This window comes from Copadichromis virginalis, linkage group LG1 (assembly GCF_057382275.1).
Source record: "Copadichromis virginalis isolate Kocher_CV1m ecotype Utaka linkage group LG1, C_Virginalis_male_GT1.1, whole genome shotgun sequence".
Lineage (NCBI taxonomy): Eukaryota > Metazoa > Chordata > Actinopteri > Cichliformes > Cichlidae > Copadichromis > Copadichromis virginalis.
Window position 1 is genome coordinate 18937335 of NC_140618.1, and position 25228 is coordinate 18962562.

At 40.7% G+C, this 25228-nt stretch overlaps 2 protein-coding genes across 5 annotated transcripts; one reads left to right on the plus strand and one right to left on the minus strand.

Moving 5' to 3' along the window:
• The first annotated feature begins 3884 nt into the window (after window positions 1–3884).
• On the plus strand, window positions 3885–23887 carry gfod2 (glucose-fructose oxidoreductase domain containing 2). 4 transcript variants are annotated; one of them, XM_085452941.1, is made up of 4 exons: window positions 10261–10320; window positions 13386–13503; window positions 14957–15317; window positions 19652–23887. In XM_085452941.1, exons 1-4 carry the CDS (start codon window positions 10286–10288, stop codon window positions 20545–20547), a joined length of 1410 nt encoding a protein of 469 aa, XP_085309067.1. In that variant the 5' UTR covers window positions 10261–10285; the 3' UTR covers window positions 20548–23887. The 4 variants fall into 4 exon arrangements, with proteins under 4 accessions (XP_085309070.1, XP_085309067.1, XP_085309069.1 ...); XM_085452944.1 differs by lacking the exons at window positions 10261–10320; window positions 13386–13503 and adding an exon at window positions 3885–3999; XM_085452943.1 differs by lacking the exon at window positions 10261–10320 and having other exon boundaries at window positions 13445–13507.
• thap11 (THAP domain containing 11) lies at window positions 7960–10215 on the minus strand. Its single transcript, XM_085452965.1, has one exon. It carries the CDS (start codon window positions 10046–10048, stop codon window positions 9218–9220), a length of 831 nt encoding a protein of 276 aa, XP_085309091.1. The 5' UTR covers window positions 10049–10215; the 3' UTR covers window positions 7960–9217.
• Window positions 23888–25228: the final 1341 nt, after the last annotated feature.

A 25228-nucleotide genomic window follows, 5' to 3' on the forward strand; every position in this document is an offset into this window, starting at 1 on the left:
ACAGGAGGAATAGGAACCCATTGTTAATCTGCGGCTTAGAACAACCATCGACTGCAGAGTAATCTGTCTGTGTCCCAAGCTGCTGCCCTGAATCGATACATCACTGGAGCTACTTTGGCAAAAAGTCTTCCTGGAAACATCTGCATTAGCTCATCAAATTCATCACTTTGCAATGTCATATTGCAGATGTGTAACATTTACGGTGCCATGAAAAAGATGTCATTCACATCTATCAGTTGGGAAAGGTTTCAAAGACATTTCTGAGGCTTTAGGACTCCAGAGCTATTATCTACAAATGGAGAAAACTTCAAACTGTGGTAAACCTTCCCAGGAGGGGCCACTGTCACCAAAGAAGCGCTTCAATAACTCTTCCAAAAAGTCTCGAAAGAACCCACATTTGCCCAAAAACATCTTTGTGATCCCCAAGATTTTTGGGAAAACATTCTTTGCACTGAGGAGACAAAGGTTTGCCTTTTTGGAAGGTTTGAGTTACTGTTACATGTGGCATAAAACTAACACAGCATTTCTTAAAAAGAAAATCGTACCAAGTCAAACATGGTGGTGGTCAAGAGTTAGTCTGGGCCTGCTTTGCTGCTTCAGGACCTTGGCGAAAAAAGAAGAATGTCTGGCCATCAGTTCATGTTCTAAAACTTGAGCGTGCTGTATATAATCAGGTTATATCTGAAACATGCAAGTGTGACAAAAATGAAATAAATAAAGAAATCATGAAGAGGGCAAATACTTTTTCACTGCACTGTAAACTGGGTGAACTTATCTAGATTTTTTTGCTATTCTAAAAAAGGAAATTCCATTGTTTATATATTTCAGCTATATAAAGGGGGCAATTGTGGCTCAAGAGTTGGGAGTTCGCCTTGTAATCGGAAGGTTGCCGGTTCGAGCCCCGGCTTGGACAGTCTCGGTTGTAGTGTCCTTGGGTAAGACACTTCACCCATTCCCTACTGGTGGTGGTCAGAGGGCCTGGTGGCTCTAACAGGGACCGCAGATTTAAAAGTAAACATTGCCATTTTATGTAAGACGCAAAACTAGCAACTGAAACCGTGAAGTTAGGAAAGAGGCTCACAGATTAAAGGATCTGAAGGACTGTTTTACCCCTAAAATTGTATTCAGTCTTTTTTTCTTTTTCTTTTTTTGTAAGCACAGGAGTCGCCCTCTGTTGGCCAAAGACTGCATGCTTTGAAGAACTTTGGCTTCATTTTTGAGATTTGGAAGTGATGTCCATGTTTTACATGCTTTGTGATTGTCCAAATCAAGGACTTTATATCAGGGGCGGAGCGTGGGGGTGGCTTACTGGGCTTAAGCCCGGGGTCTTTTGGAGTGTAATTTTTTCATAGTTAGATGCCTGGCTGACAACTGTATAAAACAAAAAGTACACACAATATTCGAAGCACATAGTGCACACTGTGGGAATTTACGACTGTGCGTGAATCCCCCCTGATATTGGTATGATCCGAGCTCAGGCACTAAGCGACTGAGGGAGAGGGCGGGGCAGCTGCTGCCTGTGAGTGCGCTGTTGGAGAAACGGAGCCAGCCATACTAAGGAGAGCTTAAGTTTGACCAGGTACCAAAGCAAATCATTCGTACCTTACAAATAATGTAAATATGACGGTGCATCACGAAAGATTGATATCAAACTGATCACTTGACCAATATTACGTTACTTGCTCTTCAAGTGAATCACCAAATGGCGAAATGAAAAGGAACAAATGCTATTTTTTTTAGAGAGTCTTAGCTTACCTGTGTTTATTTCATATTTTCAGTTCTTACCCTCCCCGACTAAATCAGTTTCAGTTATGTACTGAAATATAAGAATGGACATTAGAGGCTTCTTTCAAAGAAAAAACTCAGGTAAATGTTATTTTATATATTATGCTTTGTATGTTGTTCAGTATATTTCTATGCAAACCAAGAGGGATTTCAGTACACAGCAAGATATTCACATTTGTAACCAGATATTTACATACACCTTAGGGAGAAAACATAAAACATTTTTACTGTACAACATCAATTTAGAGTAAACTTTTGTTTTAGATAAATATTGAAATATATTTTGAATTAGTTAAATGTCAGAATAAAGAGAGACAGAGCTGTCTATTTTTATTACTTTCATCAAATTTAGGAGTACATATACACTAAGTTTATTGTTAATTTATAAGAAAACTCCAGAGGATTCCATTCTGAGCTGAAGAAGCTTCTGATAGGTTAGTAGAGTCCATGTGAGTAAATTGGTGGCACAGCTGTGGATGCATATAAGGCAAAACACAGAGCCTGTTTCTTTGAAATGGGAAAATCAAGAGATGTCAACCAAAACACCAGGAAAAGAACTGTGGAGCTCCATAAGTGTGGCTCAAGTTTGAATACAATTTGGTGCCATTTGCAATTAAGAAATACAGATAGTTTCTCTTCTTACTCTTAAAGTTAACAAATATGTTTTTTATATTTATCAATCTAAAAAAAATAAACATTTAGTCTGATTTGATGTTACAATTAAAAAAGTGTTTGTGTTTTGATCTGAAGAGTGTGTAAATATCTGGTTTCAACTGTATATTTGATGATTGTCAGCACAAAGAAGGAGAGAGAGGAACAGAGAGGGCAAGAGAGGGAGATGGAGAATGAGGACAGAACAGAGATGGAACAAGAGCAGGTGAGACAGACATGTTAGTCAAATGGTCGTTTACCAAAAGTATCACCGTATCATAGGTACTCATGTATCTCGTACCTAGTGTTTCTTTTTAGGTTTGTTATTTTTCAAATTCTATATTTACTAAGTTATGCAGGCTTGTTTATACAACAAGGCTAAATAATTATATAAACTTTTCTCAATCTAAATAGTGTACTTTGGTAGAATTAAAAAATAAGTGTAGTGCAGGTCTATGATGATTTTTAGTGCTACTATCATCTAGTTCTGATTCTGGTTCTGTCTTGGTTAAATCCCAAGTAGTCCTGATTTCGAACTGTTGTAGTCCTGTTTTAATTCTGGATCAGTTCTGGGTCTGGTTGAATTGGGGTTTAGTCCTCGTGTCTTGATACTAACAGCTGGAAACGTGTCATACAGCTTTGTTTGACAGAAATGAAGGAGAAAATCTTTTGTTCATTTGTTTGTTTGTTTCTACATGAGCTTTGATCATTCTCTGTAAGATTAAGCTCAGCTATTGAACGGCGTATATTTTAAAGTAAAGGCTTTAAAACCAAGTTAGTACAAATGTCACATAACTTTCCCGACATGTGGCCAACAGTAATGTTTTAATGTTCTTCGTTATTAAACATTTGCACATAAATAGGTGACATTATATTCAGTACTTAAAGTTTACTCTTTGGCCGCCCCTCATCCGCCGTTTTTTTTCGGCAAAATTATCCACACCCACCGCCGCGCTATGCATTCTGGGATATGTTGGGCCACGAAGTCTACACTGCCACCGCCTTAAAATTCAGGGAAAAGAAGGACGCATTTCAGGGCCGCATTTCGAGCAGCCTTTGAATTGGGACAGCCTTCGGCGCGCCGCTGTGACGTAATCGGCCTTGAAATGCGTACTTTAAGGCTGCAGACCCTGAATTGGGATACAGCCAGTGTCGGGAGTTTCCCTGTGCTCAGGGTCCTAATATGCCACACCGACACCGGCCCGTGGCATAGGCCGTATAGGCAAATGCTAAGGGCGCCGTCCATCAGGGGGCGCCACGCCAGTGCCACAAATGTTGAAAAAAAAAAAAAGTTGGTACTATTATTTCTAAATACAAAAAATAATCCCACGTTAATTAAAATGCAAAGTAAAGCTTATTTAATAGAAATATTATTTGTTACAACATTACGCCCCCCCCCCCCCCTCCCCGCACGGTGCGCCCCCTCCCTTCCCGTATCATGGTTCCTTTTGAACGTCGCCACATCAAAAAATCAACACAAGATGTCAAAACGGCCAAAACTGTCAGGTGCCCAGGGAAGAAAAAAGAGAAAAGAAGAGGAGGAGAAACGAGAAAAAGACAGAGGTAGGTAACGTTAGCCTACATGAAATTATTTGTCTGAATGTGATAGTAACCTAAATTTTTAGCATTAAGCTAATGTTACATGATTCGCTAATTGCTAATCAATAAATAGCTAGTTAACTGTTTTAACGTCAGTTAATATTGTGGAGGGGGCTAAATTGTTATGGAAAATAATAATGTAACGTTAGGTAATTACAGTACTCCCACCTTTCCCACCATTCCTCATTTGTATTCATCTTTTAAGCAGGTGTTTTTTGTTTACATTGTTATTGCCTTCTGGTTAGCTAACGTTTACCCTGCAGGTAATAGTCACTTTTCCACCCCTGTATATATTATAGTTGTAAGCCTAGTTGTTAAAGTGCACATCATTAATGTTAATTAAGCAATATCACATGAGAGGGAATGCTGTTTTTTAATATGAGCACTGCTGTGATTCGGTCAAAGATAATCATAACATAACATTCTCATATGATATTATACTGTTACTTTGCAATTTACCCCAACATGTGGGTTGCTCTGAGAATCTTTGCCACTCTTCCTGTTACAGTGGCTGCTGCTGAAAGAAGCTTCTCTAAGCTCAAACTCATTAAAACCTACCTGAGATCTACTATGATGCAAGAACGTCTCAGTGGACTTTCCATCATAAGCATAAATCATGTGGTCTCAAATCAGTTGTCATATGATGATGTTGTAGATGACTTTGCTGCAAGAAAGACTAGGAGAGTAAGGCTGTAGCAGGTGATGTGAGGTTGAAGAGGGGGTGGTGTACAGTAAGTCATTCTAGTTAATGCAGTATTAAAAAGCACAACTAGAGAACTCTGTAGGATCCCCTTTTTTGTAATATAGTTGTTAAAGTCATACTGGTTTATTTAATATCTTGTTTTGTGCAGTGCCTTATTTATATTGTATTTTTAATTTATTTTATCCAACTTGTTGACACGTTTTATTGTGTTTATGTATGTAAAATTTATTGTATTTCATATACTCATTTTTTATTTTTTGTATTCATTTATTTATTCATATATTTTTTTATCTTGTTAATTATTCTGATTGTGAATTTGCTTTCTTTAAGTAAAAAAAAAAAGGTCAAAGACAAAGCTATTCGGTTTCTTGTGAGTACATACACTACACTGCCGATGTAGGGGGGCGCCACCTAAAATCTTGCCTAGGGCGCCAGATTGGTTAGGGCCGGGCCTGTGCCACACCCCTGAACAGCTGCAGTTTATCCTGAGGCTATATTTAAATGTTTGGACCTTATGTTTAAATTAAAACCAATCCACACTGAAAACAACTTTTGTTCTGAGATTCTCCTCAAAGAGGACTGCTGCTGACAACTTTTGTGAAGTGCTGCACTGACCGTTTTCCTCCTCCTCTTCTTTCACTTAGCTCAGAGCCGTGATCCATGCACGGTTACTTTGCTGTTGCGAAACTGTCCTGTTTGCCTCACGCAGGACACCCAGCTTGTTGTGTGATGATCCCACCAGCGTTTTCCTGGACAGCTCTGCAGAGAGCTGCAATTTGCTTTGTCATGAGCAGTTGAGACGATGGTCGCAGAAGATTCCAGATATAATATTCCTTATTCGATTTGTTTTAAAAGGACAATGTAGTTTTTTCTTATTCTTTTAATAATACAGGAAGTCAAAGCTTTAAAGTGTCACAAAGTATTTAAACACAATCTGATGAATAGAAGCTCAATATAAAATGTCAAAAGAATTATTAAAATAATTAAATATTATTCAGTAATTGTTATTATCAAAAAGTATGTTCCTAAAGGAAACTGAAAGCCTAATTAATAGTGTAGAAAATGTTTCAAGCATTTCAATTTACAAGTAAAACAATATACACAAGATGTGAATATTGATATACATGTAGCACACTAAGTATTCACACTAAAAACAAAATATGCAGTAGCAGCATTAGTAGGATATGACAGAGTTTTTAAATGGCAATCCTGCAGACTGTCAGCTGTCCAAGGATGACCCCGCCTGATCTAGACTCACACACTGAAAGATACAGGTGGATTATTATATAGCTATAGGAAATTGCAAAATGATGTCATGCAACTTTCTTTTCTATAAATCTAACATTGCTTCCTTAATTTTTTTTAGATCATGACCAGCAAAACTATAAACTTTGACCTGGATTACTTATAATAAAGGCACCCTTTCTGACACACTTCAAAGATTTTCCATGTTTATATACAGAAAGTCTTATTTCAGTGGATTTCAGAATCACATGTTGCTTTCATTGTTGTACCTAAACAATGAAACCTGCCTTGAAAAGATGTCATTTGGCCTGATTGCAGTGGTAAACGGCAACAGCCATCAAGAAGGAAGATAGAGTTGTGTAAGTTTGATTGACAGCATTGGATTAAGGCCTTACGCAACACTGTAGGGAGTAGAAAAGATAAATCCAGATGAGATTAGGATCTGGATCCTCGCTCTTTCCAATGCTCTCTCTCCATCCATTCATCCATCGCTCCCCCTTTCTCTGTTTCACATTAATACATTAGGTGTTCAAAAATTACCCATTCCAGTGTGAGCGGTGGAACTGCATTACATGCATTACATGTTCGTGTTAAGATAATTAGCATTTCACTTCCTTAAAATCTGTAACAATTAAGCAAATGAGCATCAGATTGGCCAGCAGACACACATAGATAGATCAAGCAAATTAGGTCATAAAGAGAGGAGCTGAAGCTTCTCTTCTTCAAGCTTTTATCCTAGCGCCATCTAGAGGGTAAAAATCATGCTTCAGACTCCGACTGTAAGGATGATTATTCCTGTCCTGAAACTCTGGACTGGACAAGATGACGAATCAGTTTCTTTGACCTCCAGTCACCTAAAATATGACACTTTGCTGTTTTAAAAATGAAATCACATTTGCATTAAAGCAAGAAGTCAGAACGTGTAATTGAATCCACTATTTTCTAGTAATTATCCTCATTTATTGACAAATTGGGTCTTAATTTAATAATTTAGTAAATCTGAAGCAAAATACGACTAGAGATCATTTTTTGAGGAGTGATTTCTCTTTGGTGAGTTGGTTCTTTAATCCGTTTAGGCTTGTTATTTACACTAGCAAAGAGAGAGAGATATAAAAAATTCATCTTTTGTTCTGACATTATACAACCCAGTTTCAGTGTAAGCCGTAAACAGAAGGCACTCATTACATTTAAGCGAGAAAACATTTCATTTGTTTTCTTTGTGCAATATTATATTAGAAATTTCAGTTTCGTGCATTTCAGCTTCGTGATTTCTTTTTTAAATAAAGTCCTATCTCTGTTATTTTGAATGTAATGCCAGCAAAAAACTGTGTAAAACTTTGGGGAAGAGCAACAAAATACTGTGGGGCCAAAAACACTTCTCACTCACTTTAGCTAAGTTGGTAAAAACAGCTTCTCAGACATTTAGAAATAGAATTTAACATACAGTGTAATTAGAAAGATGATTTCACCAGGCCAAAGATGGCCATCACATTCAGGTTTTCAGGTGGTGCTGGATTCAAACAACAGTCAGAGCACGGGTTTATAAACAGAGCCACAAAAGCAAGTTAAAACTCTGACATGAAAAGAAAGGAAAACACACAAAGAAGATCCAAAAACTCTAATATGTTCTTGAGATCCAGCCTGGACAATGACGTAAAATATAAAGCTGTTTTCTGACCCCTCAAAATTTTAACTTCCTGATAGAAGTAATACTATGCATCCTGTGAGTTAAAGAGAGATTTGTAGACCCAAAGTCAGCATCTCTATGATGCAGAGCTATTAATCTGCACAGATTATCTATCCTGTGCATCTGTGAAGGCACCACTAGTGCTAAACAATGATGATGATGATGTAAACTGGCAGACCAGACCTGTCACCCACTCGGGGGAAAATTCAAATCCAATTAAATTTTGGGTGTGAATAATTTTAAGATCACTGCACTTTACGCGACGATCGTAAACTGTAAGGTTTCCAACACAAGTCTTTTATAAGTTTATTTCATACAAATTGTATTATTTTGTCCACAACTCAACACAGCTGAAAAAATTTGTAATATTACTTACAAGAGCCACTGCAAATCTTCATGTCATTTTAAAATAAACCCCTCACCGCAGTCCGGGGATGAGATCACATGAGCCAAACCCCTCCACCCCCCCCAATATCAATGAAGGTTTAAAAAGAAAACAACAGAAACACTGTCAGATCCTTTCTCCCCCACCAGAAGTCTCTAAAATGCTGCTATGAGACAAAATGCTTGTTGGCTTGAGAAATAACTTGCCAGTCTTAAACAATGAGCTGCCAGATCAGCTTCAAAAATATGAAATGTTTGTAATAGCCTGTGCTTAAAACACTGATGAACAGGACAAATATGTGGGAACTAAACATCTGTGTGAAGAATAGGGAAGAGGCACGTAAAATGTTTAAATCACACCCAAAAAATGAAAAAGAAGTAGGTGCTGCTTCCCCCAAAACTAGGGAAAAAACGTCCCCAAGAAGCATCCTTTAATAAGAATTAATTTTAAGTGCCCTTTAAAGCTTTGAGGAATTTCTTCAAGTCTTTTTTTCTTCTTCTCAGTTGCAAAAATACCTCTAGCAACAAAAATAATGGAAATAATCTTAAGGTACCTTTAAAGGCAACTCTGAAACAGTCGCGGTAGAGTTTTATTTAGTTCACTACAACCCTAAGCAGGCCAAGATTAGTGTTTTGGTAAAAAAAAAAAAATCCTATAAATACTTCATCTTGGCGCATTTTTGCATGTTATTGTGGGGTGTTATCCTTTTTTTTTTGCAACAAGAGCTCCTAAACTCTGTTGGAAAAACAAAACAAAAACAGCCTAAGGACAAAAAACATTTTATGCAGCTAGGCAGTTTTGAGCATGTCCTTCGCCGGTGTCCCCTCAGTCTGTCCCGTCATAAATAAGTCTGAAATGTGAGTCTGTGCAAACTACGAGTCTTGTCTGAATGGATTCATGTGATCTTGGTTTGGCTGCAGACCAGAGGCAGACTGTGCATGTTTCAATTAGATTAGCAGTAAGTTTATTACTATCAGCTACATCAACTAGCCAGCCTACAAAAAAATTTAAACGCAAATAAAAATAAAAATAAGCTCTACTTGAAAATAAATTGTCATCGCTCTCAGTTTCGTAGAAATCGGGGCTGGATCTGCTGTCCATCTGCTCTCCGTCAGTCTGAGTCTGTATATCGGCTCGTCTCCGGGGATGTTCACCCATCCCATCAGATTTTCTTCCGAACGTTAGCAGCCACCGTGTGGCCGTACAGCAACCGGTCCCGTTCCCGCACTTCCTCTTGCAGCTTGGCCTCCGCCACCCGGAGCTGGCGGATGGTCGCCTTCATCTCCTTCATCTTTACCTCCATGAGCGCGATGATGTCCCGCTGCTCGTTCAGCTTCCTCAGTAGCTCGGCCGACGTGGTGCCAGTGGTCAGAGAGTACGAGTGGTCCAGCGGGCTGCTGGTCACGCTGACATACTGCACCGGTGCCGCCGCGGATGAGGTGTCCACCTGTGAGTCGCCAGCCGTTACCTCGGCTGTACCGCCGACCTGCCCCGTGTAAGATGTCCCCTCCGTTTGGACGGGCAGTCGCGCGGTGCCCAAGTACTCCCCGTTTTGGCCAATCTGCACCACGGTGATGCTGTCGTCGCTCGCTTCCCCGCCTGCGTTGGCCTCGGCTCCTTCTGCGGTGCTGCCCAGCACGGAGCTGGTGACAACAATTCCGGAGGTCGCAGCTGCGGCGGGCGCGGGAACCGCCGCGGATACTTTCCTGCCTCTGCCCCGCCGACTCCTGCGCTCATTCACCCCTCGCAGAGGGAAGAGGGACGGCACCCGGATGCTGTAGGTTTTCCTCCCGCCGGCGAAATGCACGCTGCAGACTCGATGCCCCGTAGTCGGCTGGAAGGTGCTGAAGCAGCCGCTGACCCCGGCCCGGGAGATGTTCCTCAGCCACTGCTCTCTGAGAGCGGTGTCCTTAGGAAACGTGTAGAAGCGCAGTTCCCGGTCCCGGTGCGAGTTGTTGTAGCAGCCGGGGACACAGCAGGTGAACCCAGGCATATTTACTTCAGCGCCGAGGCTAAATCTGCGGCCTTCGGGTGAACTTAAGATTATTTTATTTTTGTTTCTTTATTCTATGCTATGTTATCAAGATCGGCGGCCTGCAAGCGGAACTACACGTCCCACAACGCTAACAACTTCCTGTTTATTTTTTAGCAAAAGTGAGGCGCTCTCCTTCGTACGACGACTAAATCCATCCGAGATTAGCCGGCCGCGGAGCACACGAAGCTCTTGCATATGATGAATTCACGGATGCTGTTTTATTTTCAACGGTAAATGTATTTTCTTGTTCTTAGCTCTGTTATCAGGGTAATCGTCCACCACTGAGAACTAAAAGTCCCACAATTCCTTGCGCTTCCTGTCCATAACCGTTAGTGATGTAACGCCTCTGCTGGTCAGTGTGTGTAATGACACCGTTCAAGTAGGCGTGTGTGTAAAGAAAATACTATCAACGTGTTAAAAAACAACAAAATAACTTAATTAATTATTGATCTTTTTAAAACAAACGCTGTATTTTAATGTAAAACAATTATATTTTTATATAGATGCAGACAGACTTCTATTTTCTTCTCAAAGGAAAATAATTTTTAGAATCACAAACTAAGGTGTTTTCAGTTACAGCTGATGATTAACTGATTAAAACAACCTAAGTCTAATTGGGGGAAAACTTCAAATACAGAATAACAATAGTGTAAAATTTGATTAATACATATGTGCAATCAGAAATAACCATGGAGAATAAAAAACTTTTTAGATGGAGCAATTTTATGAAATTCAAGTCTAATAATTTAATGTCCTGCTTTTTCTTTTGGCTTGCCCTTTTAGGTGTTGCTATAGCAGATCATAGGCCTCTGTCTCACCCTATAACTTTTATCCCCCTTAATCACACAATCAGCCATTGTCATCAGTAAATGTCATATTTTGGGGTGAAATCACCGTTAATAATAGCAACAGTGCATCCCCACCAGTATAAATATCTAATCAACTTACATCTAATAAGCATCCACAGAAGGTGTATTGTATTGTATTGTATCTTTATTTTGAACATGTTAAATTAGTACAATAACAGAAAAAAGAGACAAACAAACAAACACAGCAAAACAAAAGGAAAACAAAAAACAATAATTATAAATAACTCATAACATGTTCAAAAAGGAAGAAGCATAATCTTATTTAATCCCACCCCCTTTCACTATTTAGTAATTAATAGTCTACACTTTTTCTTCCTGTTTCCCTGTCCATCAGAAATTCTTCATTACAATTACATTACATGTTACATGTGTTTTTTATTTATTTATCTATTTTTATATTTTTACATTTATACTTTAAATATATACTTATATAAACATACTTGTGCACCTACACATATATACACATCACTGTTGTGAAAATAGTGGGTGAGAACACCCGATCAGAGCCCTACCTCCTTCCTTTACTTTGCAAAAACCACAATTTTGAACTGAGTCATGCTGGGACATTGCTTCAGTTCTTCACTCTATTCCACAGCCTCCCTCCACACACAGAGATGCAAAAACGTTGTCATGTTATACGGATACAAGGATGTTTTAAATTTAATTCCCCCTTCAAATTGTATCCCTGTTTCCTTTTAGAAAACAATTTGAGAATACTGTCAGGAAGTAGGTCGTTTATTACTTTATACATAATTTGTACTGTGAGAAAATGAACCAGGTCTGTGAATTTTGGTATTTTTGATTTTAAGAATAGCGGATTTGTATGATCTCTGTAGCCAGTTTTATGGATTATCCTTATGGACCTAGATTGATGATAGCAAACATTTATGAGTATTGCCCCAAACCTCTGCACTGTAATGCAAATATGGTGAAATCAGTGAACAATATTGAATGTTGGATGATTTGTGATCCAGATGTGTTTTACTTTACTTTACTCATGGTGATATATCATGTGTGTATTTTATGAGAATTTCAAAAAAGGTATCAACAGGTATTTTTCACTAATTTAAAGTTAGACTGATTTTCAGTCTGTTTCCTTGGATTGTTTGTTCATCTTTCCATGTCAGCTGCCACACTGTCCAGGTGGTAGTAACCATTATCATCCACCTGATGGCCTTGTAGATCACTCTTCCTGCACTCCTGTGCTGGTTTAGTGTTTGGCTGGTTTAGTGGTTGGCTGGATGGTTGTGGATTTGGACGCTGCAGGTGTCACTTTTCTGATCATCATCACACAGCTATTTCTGCAGATTTAGTTTATTATTTACACACTGTAAATCTGTAGTAGCCAAATAAACCTCATACCGTATTCATCTAACATCATTTCACAAAGTAAACACCAAAGTTTAAAAGCATTTTTAAAAATAAATTGTATTTGAAAAGGCTGAGGCAAAAGAATGTAAACCAAAGTCACCCCTGCCAACAGCAGCATTAAACATGAGCGCTCACACACACCTCTACAAGTTTAAAGTCTAGTGTGTTGCTCATGGTGCCAACAGATGAACTAAGAGTTAACAATGGGTTCTTATCAGGGAAAAAAGATACATTTAAAATGGTATCTGTGTTGCAGTAAGTAAGGTCCTGCTATTATACTTGCATCAGGGCACTTATCTGGTTATTTGAAACATGTTACTGGCCCTCCATTCAAAAACAAACAAAAATCACTATTGATTCTCCACAAACAAATATTGAATATATATTTGAGTTTGTTTCTGTGAAATCTGTGCAATTGTAACTAATACTGTCAAATAAAATTAACCAGAATAAATTATCAAAATACATTTAACCGGAGACATTATATGAGAGGGATGTCACTAAAGTAACTGAAATACAAGGGAAAACACTGCAATAGCAAACGTGGTAGAATTAGGCTATAACTTTCAGAGAGTTTTAAGAGAGTTTTTAACCGTTTTAAACCTTAATTTCGTCTCAAAGCAAGCAAATTATTTTGTCGATATATTTAGATTGGAGTGGTAGCTACGCCTTGAGTTTTGGTAATGGTTAAAAATAACAAGTGAGATAACTGCTTTGGGGTAGACGACTGCCCACTTGGAAGAAGCTTTGAGGCAACTGTTGTTGCGATTTACATAAAACTGAATTGAAAATTTTTAGATTAAACGAGTGAAACTAGTCGACGTACTGAGGGATTTGTACAGGTAGCGCACTGAATCATGGGGAAACTATTGAAAGTTAAAGTAATGCCTTAACAGCAAGGGCACATATTTTATTCGTAAGACGTATTTATACATTAATAAAAAATATCTTTAAAAGCAAGGTTTTGTGAAACTTTTAGTATCTTTGTGTTTAAACATAACGTGTTTCCTATGAGTCCCCCGTGTTGATTTTCCGCCGGTGACCTATCTTCACAGCTTTAGTATGTCCGGTTCCCGTCACAGTATTGCTGTTGCTGCTGAAGTTACCATTAGCAACTGGGCAGCGCCCGGCTCGACACCTTCCGACGTCGCTGATGTTGTGCTGCCAAATACAGTAGGTAGTTAACGTTTCCTTGCTTTTCACTTGGGATTTGTTTTAAATAATACCCGTTTGTAGATACTTTAACGCTAAACAGTGAGCCCGAGAAATATCTGCGTTTACTGGGAGTTTTTTGTGCACGCTCTGCGGTTGTCTGGCCAGCTAGCTGAACGTGCTAGCTAACGTTATCAATAACCTGACTGTTTAGCTAGCTCACTGTGTGTGTAGGTGTGTGTGCACTTGTAGCAGTACGCGTGTTTGAAACGAAGACGTGGTCACTTTGAGGAAGTTTGCAGTGTTTTATGACATATGTCTGATCCCGAGCTACTACTTCTGATTCAGAAAGCGACGAGTCCGTGTGTCATGCCTTTGATATCTCATCTGTCTAGCTGACTCGGCACGGCACGGCTCAGTTGCCAGTGTTGTCGGTGTGTGAGAGACTTCAGCTGCATTCGGCTGCTTTAGCCTGGCGCGGATGCGGTTTAAACGAGAGAAGGTTCCCAAAGGTGGCACGGGTAATGCAGGTGCAGGGGCACGCAGACTTTCCTCCGTCACCCTTCTGTTGTACAGTCATCATGGCCACAGGGAGAGTCAGCAAGATAGACCTGCTCATTGTTCACCTATATAGCACTGTGCTAAATATGGACACACCCCGCATTTCTTTATATTTTGCTAGGAAAACGGAAAATAGGTACAGCAATTTATGGCTTGAGAGAAGTTCATACCTGAGCCAAAGCTGCTGTTCTCCTGTTTCTCCTCTCAGCATATTCTTTTCCTTCCCCCCCCCCTTACTTCTCCCTAAGAGTCCACATTCAGTCCCCAAAGACTGTAGTCTTTGTAGTGGTACATTTAGTTCATTTAATATTTATAAATCAATTTCACTTTTTACTTTGAATTATAAAGTTTTTGGAAAACCTCTGAATTAAAAGGATATGTTTTTTGTGTTTTTGTGTATGTTTTTCAGCTTAGTTGATTTTTATGCATATGTATTTAATGTAGATATGGCCTGCTATTTAAATCAGTCACCAGTCTATTATCATTCCAGATCAGGAAAACAAGGGAGTAAACTCATACTGGTTCAGGTGATTTATAACTTTCAGAACAACATTAAGTGAGCGATAAATAATTAGATTGTTCTGGCTGCTGGTTTTTATGTTTAGCCTGGTTGAAAGACAAAAGATGACATTGACATTCAGTGGGTGTGAACAAGGAAAGGCATGTTAAGTATGTGGCAGGACACGGCATGAGAGCCTGTCACAGAGGTCTGATAAGAAAAACTGGGCTGAACTTTCATGAGACCTGCAGATACACTCAAAGCTGGGATAAATGGGTAAAGCACTTATTCACTACTCCTTCTCATTTCTTAGTGCTGCATTCACAAAGAGCTTTTTTATTTCCCAGGATTTTGTTATGTTATTGGATAAAGGTTGATCGCTCTTTAACTGTTCAATTGTTAATTGTTTTATAGGCTAAAATCAACAGCACAGGCCTTGAAAAGCTAGTGGATGATTTGCTGTTGAGATGCTGGAGTGACTGGCGATGGCTCACACATAGGGTCCCACTGAGCAGCTCTACCATGCTGCCGGGAGTCGGTGTGTTTGGCACGGGGAGTACGGCCCGAGTGCTGGTCCCACTGCTAAAAGCTGAAGGCTTTGAGGTTCATGCACTCTGGGGGCGAAGCGAAGAGGAAGCATGCTGCTTGGCAAAGGAGCTCGGCATCCCATTTCACACCAGCCGATCTGACGACGTCCTGCTGCATCAAGATGTTGACCTTGTCTGCATCTATATTCCACCATCCATGACAAGGCAGATAGCAGTCAAGGCACTGGGTAAGACTCCATAAACACAAATATAACATAATATAACACAGTGTGTTTGGCAGCATAGTGACTGAGCTATTAGCACTGTCACAGCATGAGGGGTTCAAATCCAGGCAACACTCTTTCGTACAGTGTTTGTATCATCTCCCTGTTCTTGTGCAGGCTTTCTACAGGGCCTCCAGTTTCTCCTACCACTAACCCTATTTAGTATGTCATGAAAGAAATCATCTCAAGAGTTAACACCCTAAATGAAGGTTGAAATATTAAGATTCACATGTTAGTATTGCACATTTCTTCCTCTTGCAATAATGCTTTCATGTTATCAGTGTTCTGGTACCAAATTACAAAATTTTAATGAAAGCATGCAGTGCTCTGAAACACTGACCAGTGCCTCATGCCTGCTTGTGGTGATACTTATTAATCAACTGAGGGTCAAGTCAAAGCTACAGTGAAGAAGAAACTCACACAGTGAAAATGGCAGACAGCACAGATAGCAGGGAAAAGCACATCGGTGGCATTATTAATCACACTAATTAAACTGAAAAATATTGATTACACACACAGTGTGGCGAATAAATATATAATTACTGCTGATAGCCTCATTAGGGACATTTTTTTTTATTAGTTATACAGATATTTGATGTATCTTCTATGTTTGTTTTACAGTGTGTCCAGAACTGTAGGACTCAGTATCATGATATTGCTGTTATTTTGGGGAATGTATTATTAGTTGCTTCCACCTGTAATGACTATAATCCTAATGCAGCTCCTCTGGGGGTATCTCCACTTATCTTTGTGCTTCATCACAAGCCAAATGTGTCAGATAGAAACCCTTCAAGTTTCAGTTCTGGGTCTGGTTTCGATTTAGCACCCGTAGCTGTTTTCACACATGACCTCCATGGATTGTCAGTGTGGTAATTGCCCTACCTCATATGTAGCACACACCAGGTGATAGTCTACTTTAGATGCGTTCTCACTGCTGGAAATATTGCATTTGTTTAAAGCAAGGGAACTGCCTGGGTAGAGCATGCAAGAAGCAGCATACATGAGTGCCCACTCATTTGCTGGAACTTCACCAAACAATTATGTGTGCTGTTCCCACACGAGAACAGTCAACCATCACGCACCGTTTGTCCCAGTAGGCTGGAGATCGTTCAGTGTCCATTCTGACTACAGGGAGTGCAGAATTATTAGGCATCCTCTTCATGCATGTTGTCTTACTCCAAGCTGTATAGGCTCAAAAGCCTACTACACAGCAAAATCTCCAGTGTTAAATTAACACTGGAGAGTGTCTATATGGGTCCACACCTCTGAGTGTTAAATACAACACTGTTGAGTGTTAAATTAACACTTTTGACAGTGTTATATGTTTAAAAGTAACCTAGTCAGTTTTGAAGATTAACAAAGACTAACACTGAGCAGTGCTGGTTTTCTAACACTGGAATATTTCTAACATTTTGAGTTATTTTCCAGTGTTAGAAAATCAGCACTGCTCAGTGTTAGTCTTTGTTAATCTTCAAAACTGCTGGACATTATGAACAATGCTGGGCATCCTCTGCACACGGCCATAAACAATCAGAAGAGTCTGTTCAGTGACAGGTTGCTTCTCCCCAAGACAAGAACTAACAGACTTAAAAACTCCTTTGTCCCACACGCCATCAGACTGTTTAACTCCTCTCTGGAGGGGAGAGGGAGGGGAAACAGGAAACAGGAGGACAAAGGAGGGGGGAACAACTAAGCTGTAGTGCCTCTTCACCTCACTGTACAATACCTTGTGCAATACTTTTTGTAAATAGTCAACAGTGCAATAGACTCAATACTTGAAATGTGCAATTCACTTGTATTTTTATTTTTTATTCCTATTTATTCTATTTATCCCCTTTGTATATTTTATTTATATTTGTCTCTATATATATATATATATATATATATATATATATATATATAAAAACAATTCTGTAACTGTAACTTCGGTCGTTGCTGTGCTTTTTTTTGGAAGTCGAATTTCCCAGAGGAACCCACCCGAGGGATTAATAAAGTTCTATCTTATCTTATCAAAACTGACTAGGTTACTTTTAAACATATAACACTGTCAAAAGTGTTAATTTAACACTCAACAGTGTTGTATTTAACACTCAGAGGTGTGGACCCATATAGACACTCTCCAGTGTTAATTTAACACTGGAGATTTTGCTGTGTACCAATTAAGCATATTAGGTGATGTGCATCTCTGTAATGAGAAGGGGTGTGGTCTAATGACATCAACACCCTATATCAGGTGTGCATAATTATTAGGCAACGTCCTTTCCTTTGGCAAAATGGGTCAAAAGAAGGACTTGACAGGCTCAGAAAAGTCAAAAATAGTGAGATATCTTGCAGAGGGATGCAGCAGTCTCAAAATTGCAAAGCTTCTGAAGCGTGATCATCGAACAATCAAGCGTTTCATTCAAAATAGTCAACAGGGTCGCAAGAAGCGTGTGGAAAAACCAAGGTGCAAAATAACTGCCCATGAACTGAGAAAAGTCAAGCGTGCAGCTGCCAAGATGCCACTTGCCACCAGTTTGGCCATATTTCAGAGCTGCAACATCACTGGAGTGCCCAAAAGCACAAGGTGTGCAATACTCAGAGACATGGCCAAGGTAAGAAAGGCTGAAAGACGACCACCACTGAACAAGACACACAAGCTGAAACGTCAAGACTGGGCCAAGAAATACTCAATCAAGACTGGTTTTTCTAAGGTTTTATGGACTGATGAAATGAGAGTGAGTCTTGATGGGCCAGATGGATGGGCCCGTGGCTGGATTGGTAAAAGGGCAGAGAGCTCCAGTCCGACTCAGACGCCAGCAAGGTGGAGGTGGAGTACTGGTTTGGGCTGGTATCATCAAAGATGAGCTTGTGGGGCCTTTTCAGGTTGAGGATGGAGTCAAGCTCAACTCCCAGTCCTACTGCCAGTTCCTGGAAGACACCTTCTTCAAGCAGTGGTACAGGAAGAAGTCTGCATCCTTCAAGAAAAACATGATTTTCATGCAGGACAATGCTCCATCACACGCGTCCAAGTACTCCACAGCGTGGCTGGCAAGAAAGGGTATAAATGAAGAAAAACTAATGACATGGCCACCTTGTTCACCTGATCTGAACCCCATTGAGAACCTGTGGTCCATCATCAAATGTGAGATTTACAAGGAGGGAAAACAGTACACCTCTCTGAACAGTGTCTGGGAGGCTGTGGTTGCTGCTGCACGCAATGTTGATGGTGAACAGATCAAAACACTGACAGAATCCATGGATGGCAGGCTTTTGAGTGTCCTTGCAAAGAAAGGTGGCTATATTGGTCGCTGATTTGTTTTTGTTTTGTTTTTGAATGTCAGAAATGTATATTTGTGAATGTGGAGATGTTATATTGGTTTCACTGGTAAAAATAAATGATTGAAATGGGTATATATTTGTTTTTTGTTAAGTTGCCTAATAATTATGCACAGTAATAGTCACCTGCACACACAGATATCCCCCTAAAATAGCTAAAACTAAAAACTACTTCCAAAAACATTCAGCTTTGATATTAATGAGTTTTTTGGGTTCATTGAGAACATGGTTGTTGTTCAATAATAAAATTATTCCTCAAAAATACAACTTTCCTAATAATTCTGCACTCCCTGTATGTTAAACATTTGCTGTGTCACATACAGCTTCATCAGGTGAGGTGTGGAAAAGTTCAGAGCTGTGTATGCAAACAGCTCGTGCCCTGAAGCAGCTGGGTGTGGCAGGTCAGATCTCAAACGCATTTCCTCTGTAACGTATTCTTCAGGGTTTGTTATTGACGTGTGATTAATGGTGATCAAAGCCTTGATCAACAGCAATTGTAGCTACAAATTAAAAAAAAAAAAAGAAAGAAAAATTCTGTCAGCAGTAGACTGAAGCAAATATAATCAACAAGGTTTCCCAATCAAAGGGGACTTGATACAGGGCTTTCTGTATCTGATGGAATTCCTAAGCGTTGACCACAGTTTCCTGTTTTAGTTGCAACTTCCTGAGTGTTTCCCTGCTGAGGGACTAATCCATGGGACCAATTCCAACGGCTAGTGAGGTCTGATTTAAAATGTATAACAAACGCTGCACTCACTAGATGCCATCACATTATTTTGGTTTATTCATACCTAATGAGTAAATGAACAGTAAAGCAATCAAATGCACACTCTGATAGATGCACCGAACTGAAACTGCTGCAGATCTGAGCTTATGTAAAAAATAAAATAAAATAAATTGTGTGAAATCTGTTCTCATTGGCTCTACGCCAAAGATCAGTGCAGTAAGTTAATAACTGCTCAATCTCCGTCTGTCTTCAGGTATCGGTAAGAATGTCGTGTGTGAGAAAGCTGCAACTGCTGTGGATTCATTCAAGATGGTCACTGCAGCCAGATACTACCCACAGCTGCTCAGCATTATGGGTAACACCCTGCGCTTCCTGCCAGCTTTTGTTGCAATGCGCCAACTGCTGGTGGAGGGATATGTGGGCGAACTGCAGGTGTGTGATGTCCGAGTCTATGGTCCGAGCCTGCTGGACCAGTCGTACGGCTGGACCTGCGAGGAGCTGATGGGAGGAGGCGGTCTTCACACTGTTGGTTCCGCCATCATCGACCTTTTGAGTTACCTGTCTGGCACACGAGCACACCGCGTGCATGGTTTACTGCGGACCTTCGTGCAGCAAAACGGTTTGATCCGAGGGATACGCCGCGTCACCAGCGACGATTTCTGTTTCTTCCAAATGTTGATGGGTGGGACAGGGTCCAGTAGCGTGTGCTGCACTGTGACCCTAAACTTCAATATGCCGGGGTCGTTTGTACATGAGGTTATGGTAGTTGGATCCACTGGGAGATTAATTGCCAGAGGGACAGAACTGTATGGGCAACGCAACGGGAGTAAAAGCGAGGAGCTGTTGGTAGGCGACAACGGCTGGGTGGGACCAGAGGTAAAAGAAATGCCCCTGCCTCTCCTGCAGGGCCTGAGCTCCATGGTGAAGGCGCTGAGGCAGTCTTTTCAGGCTAAGGAGGAGCGCCGGTGTTGGGCACGGGGACCAGTTGCCACTGCACCAACGTTTGAGGACGGTCTGTACGTGCAGACGGTGGTGGAGGCGGTGAAGCGGTCCAGCAGCAGCGGAGAATGGGAGTGTGTTGAGATCATGAGTCATGAACCTGATCCAAACCAGAACCTGTGTGAGGCTCTCAAGAGAAACAAAAACTAGATCTGTTAATTCACCCAGTGCGACTACTGCATGTCTGACAAAACGGAGCTCTGAATGTTTCAAGTCCGCTGCTTCGACCTTTTATGTGACACATGACTACTTGGCTTGTTTTTTTTTTAACACACTTGTCACAATTTGAACTTCTTTTTTTTTTTTTTTTTTTTTTGACTGTGTTGTGAATGCTTGAACCCTCACAGATGTGATTTGTTTGTACACTAAATTTGTAAACCACAGCTCTATTATTCTGATTCTCAACAGAAAACATTATCATAGCTGTAAAGCTCATTTAAACGTGTTAAAAGCTCCCTGTGTCCCACCGACAGTCACCTTACGCTGCCTTGATTATCATTCTTAGCTTGAAGTTGTGGAGTCATGATTTCAGATTTTCGGCTAAAAAAGGATCTAGACCTATATTAGTTGTTAGCCAATAGTAGATTTTAATTTTAAAAAATGGTTTTAGGTTGTTGGGTGGTTTTTTTTTGTTTTCAACTTATGAGCAGTTTCTTTAGATTTATTAATATAGAAAGAAAACAATTATGAAGTCTGAATAAGTGCATTACCCCTGAACATCCCTTTTTTTCTGGTTATTGTTTTTAATTTTTTGTTGTTGTTGTTTTTTCTTTTAAAGGTTGGGTATCACCAGAGAGTTTGAGCTGAGTCTAATATTTCCATGACCACCGGCTGGCTCGCTGGCTAATAAACCATGCACCAGCAGGAACAGTTCATTGAACCCTGCAAGAAGTCAGTGGTTTCAGGGCAGATTGAAAAGAGTGTCTCAGTCATATCTGAGATTGTTTTGGCCTGCTGATAACGTGAGAGGGGTTAATGGGTACAGTATGCCTATTTTATCTGAATTAATAGTCTCAGCTTGTATATCCACCCTTTTTTGATGGTACAGCAGAGTTTTAGGATAGTTATTTTGTTGAGCCTTCAGCTCTGGGTCAAGGATCCTTTCCCCCACTTTGCAAATCCAGGTCTGTAAGTTTCAGCATATTGGTTGCAGTTCACCAGCTGACGCCTGTAGCTACAGAAAGATTTGTTCAAGCACCATTTTTCAGGTGATTAATGATGCTGTGTATTACTATAGGGAAACTGGAACACCATGTGATTCTCTACTGTAGATAAAATTTAGACTTTAATATGTTTGAATGGAAATATATTGGTGTTAATGTACACTAACAGCACCTTTCTGTAAAAGAGGGAGTGTTTACCTCAGCCATGACTGTGACCATCACAGCAGCCGCGTGATTTGACTAACAAATGACCCGTTGTGATTCTGATAGAACTCAAATTAGAGTAAGTATAATGGAGCTGTGTTCAGTTTACTTTCTATTTTATTTTTCACCATGTAATAAGTATATTTTAGACATTTGAAAAAAAAGAGGTTTAATAATGTGTTTGTTACAAAATGGCCATGACTTGCATGATACCAGGGATTGAGTAAAATAAGCTATGTAGAGAATAAAGTAACAGTCTGTAGCAATGCCCCTGAATTCCCCACTGTAAATGTATACTGAACTATTACTCCTGTAAGCTGGAAAAGAGGATGTAGAAAGTGTACGGTTGCCTGCTGCACAGACAGAGCAGCAGTCACAGTTTTACCAAAGTACATTATAAAAATTCAAAATAAAAGCTCTACTCTAGGATGGATGACTCAGCCATGTCCTGTTACATAACTGAATTATGCCTCAGGGAGTTTTTAGTGCATACGCTTAGCACCTGTTTTTCCATTTTGGACTGATAGTATTCCATAAGGATGTAGACCTTATGGAATACTATCACCATGTTAAATTGGTATTTCCAGTTTATTTTGATGTGTATTTTCATAGACAGTATAACAGATGAACGAAGCTTTCAAGTCTAAAAATTGAAGCCAGCCTAGAAGTGCCATAAACGGAATTATTTTTAAAGGCAAAACCTGCAATACTGTGGGGGGAATGACCATTGAATTTGACCTGTGTAAACACTCTCCTGTTGAGTCACTCATTTTGGGTCACACTAAATAAATGATTACGTCTGTTTTCTAAATTTTGGTCATTCTTTGTGTCCGATAAAAAGATTTTTGAGGGTATGCTGGTTAGCTAGCAGCTTGTGATTGGCAAGCTGTTATGAGCATCACAGTAGCTATGTCCATCTTTTATACTGTCCATGGATTTATTAAATAGATTATAAGATGACAACAACATTGAAAATAAAAGCTAGGATGCTTAGGGGGAGTCATTCTCACATGCTCTGTTTGTTTGTTCGTTTTGGTTTTCTTCTGTGATGTTTTGGGCAAACAATGACTGCTGAGATCAAACGTCAGTTGATTATTTGGATTGTGTCTCAGGGAGTGTTTTGGAGATGTTCTTGGCACCTGATTTCCACTTCACACTGATCATAATCCATTTAACCAGAGAGCTTCTACTAGCCTTCAGGCTGCAAAGCAGAAAATTATAGTAGCAGCCGGCTCTTCATAGCATTCAGTGTTTAGTGGTAAACTCTGAGATGTATTGGATTCAAAGCCTGAGTGGTTTTAAAGTTTGTGTTTAAGGTGTGTTTACATTTGTTAAGCACTGAAGTAAATTGTAGATTTTTTTTTTTTTTTCCAAACACATGTGGGGTCACCAGTCGTTCAGAAACTGTACTGATGTTTTTATTGAGTGAAATCACTGGATTTGATCTGTGTGAAAGTGTAAATGTGCTCCGAGCCAGACAAGCTTCACAGGTGTTGTAGTCACTCACTGCTTCTTACTTCTGCTGACTATCCTAACAAATCGTGGCTTCACTGTTGCTAACGCTGGTGTGGCAGGAAGTGACAGGGGGTGTGTACTGCTTTGGTCTGGCGTGTCTGTCCCCTTCTTCAGCACCACGCAGGATCTGCAGATATAAACAGATTCCCGTTACACTCTTACTTCATGGTGTCCCAACAGTGCTTTACAAAAACAGGAAGTTGAGTTTACATTAAGTGTCTTTATAAAACACAAAGCATGTCACGTTTGCCTGCAGGATGTTCCATAATCTGACACTGCTAAAATACATTCCAGCATTCATCATCATCTTCTTATCTACAGTTGTTTTGTTGTTTTTGCACTGAGAATAACATGATGCCACATATTTAATAAACAGCGTGATGCGTGTAGTGTCCAGCCAGCTCGCTGAAGAACACTTTTTGTATTTATTTGTAAGCTCAAGTGGAGAAAGTTTGCCATTTTTTGCTTTCAGCCTGTGAACTTCTTTTTAAACCTGTTTTTTTTTTTTTTTTTTTAAAGCACTAATGTGTTGCTTTAAAGTAGGGAAACTGTAATGCTCATCTGCTTGATGGATATTTCCTTTAATAAAAACGGCTGCCTTTGTTTAACACCTGTTGTCTAATCTGAGTTTGTTCATTGTGTTAACTGTGAAGAAGCAAGGCAAGCTAAGCATAGAAAAAGAAAAAAAAACCCTCCATCAACCTCGATGCTCCTCTAAAACATATAAAGTGAGGGTTACATTAGAATTATTGTGCTGTAATCTGATGGCACAGCATCAGCCACTCCAGCTTGTTTGAGAACATGTGGAGTGTGAGAATATGCCAAAGACAATCAATTTAAGAGATGCCAGTTTATCTTTTATTATTATCAAACTGTTGCAGTAAGAGAAAACCATTCCATTGATCTATACTAATTCTAGCAAGTGCAGGGCATGAGTCTTTTGCCATACTTTACTCAAATCTGTGTTCTACCCAACTTTATTCACTCATGAAATTACAAGAGTTCCATGGCTACATCTTTAAAACTCGAGTCAAATGTCAAACACCTTTAAAGAGCTCTCATTTGATGAGTGGATGGTGGGGTGGGTGCAGTTTTCTCTGTGGTGGGGTTGGGTGGACTGTCCCGGGCTCTGTGGGGCCGGGAGGCGCTGCTGCACTGGGCCCCGGTCTGGATGGGCCTGGGCCCCCTTTCCCTGGCGGGTCGCGGAGTATGGGGGTGCCTACTGGGGTCAGCGGGGGAGCTGGCCCCAGGGAGGGGTCACTTGCCCCTCCCTTCCTTCCCTCCCCATCTCCAGCTGCCTCCCTCTTCCCGCTCCACCACAACCACCCACACATGCAGGACCTTGGAGTAGGGGTATGTCACCAGGGTGCAGACGAGGCTTGTTTGTCTCCACGTTGGTTGAGTGTGGAGTAAGTGTATATGAGAGCATGAGGGTGGGAATGGATGTTTGTATCTGTGTGTGCCTGTATGTCTGTGTCTATATGTCAGGTTGGGTGTCAGGCGCCACCTCTCTGGGGACATCTCAGGCCCTCCAAGGTTTGGAGGCCTATCTCCCCCTACCACCACTTCCCCTGCCAGTGGCGGACCCCCTCAGACATCGGTGCGTTGGTGGTTCTCTGTGTCCGGGGATGGGCGTCCAGGTACACACCGGCTCACTCCTTGGCGGCCGCTTATCGGGGCCTGGAGCCTGGGGCTCGCTCGGGCCACATCGGAGGTGGGGTGCCCCCGGCCTCTCGGCCTGGGGCTCGGTCACTCAGGCGCGGCTGGCTGCCGGCGGAGCTCACGGGCGCGTCACTGCAACCCCCCCCCCCCCCCCCCCCCCCCCCCCCTGGCTTCTGCTCCGCGGCTGCTGAGTGAGCCCTCATCTGGGACTCTCCTCAGCTCTTTCTGGGACAGTGGCGCGGCTGCCCCTCTGTTGGTCTTCCTTGGTCTCTTGTGTTCTGGGGGCC

Excerpts from the sequence above, each read along its gene's own strand:
- thap11 (XM_085452965.1), bottom strand. The coding sequence starts at position 10,048 with ATGCCTGGGTTCACCTGCTGTGTCCCCGGCTGCTACAACAACTCGCAC.
- gfod2 (XM_085452941.1), top strand. The coding sequence starts at position 10,286 with ATGATGAATTCACGGATGCTGTTTTATTTTCAACG. Across the intron at positions 10,321-13,385 it reads ATGCTGTTTTATTTTCAACG|CTTTAGTATGTCCGGTTCCC; the intron begins GTAAATGTATTT and ends CTATCTTCACAG. Across the intron at positions 13,504-14,956 it reads ATGTTGTGCTGCCAAATACA|GCTAAAATCAACAGCACAGG; the intron begins GTAGGTAGTTAA and ends ATTGTTTTATAG.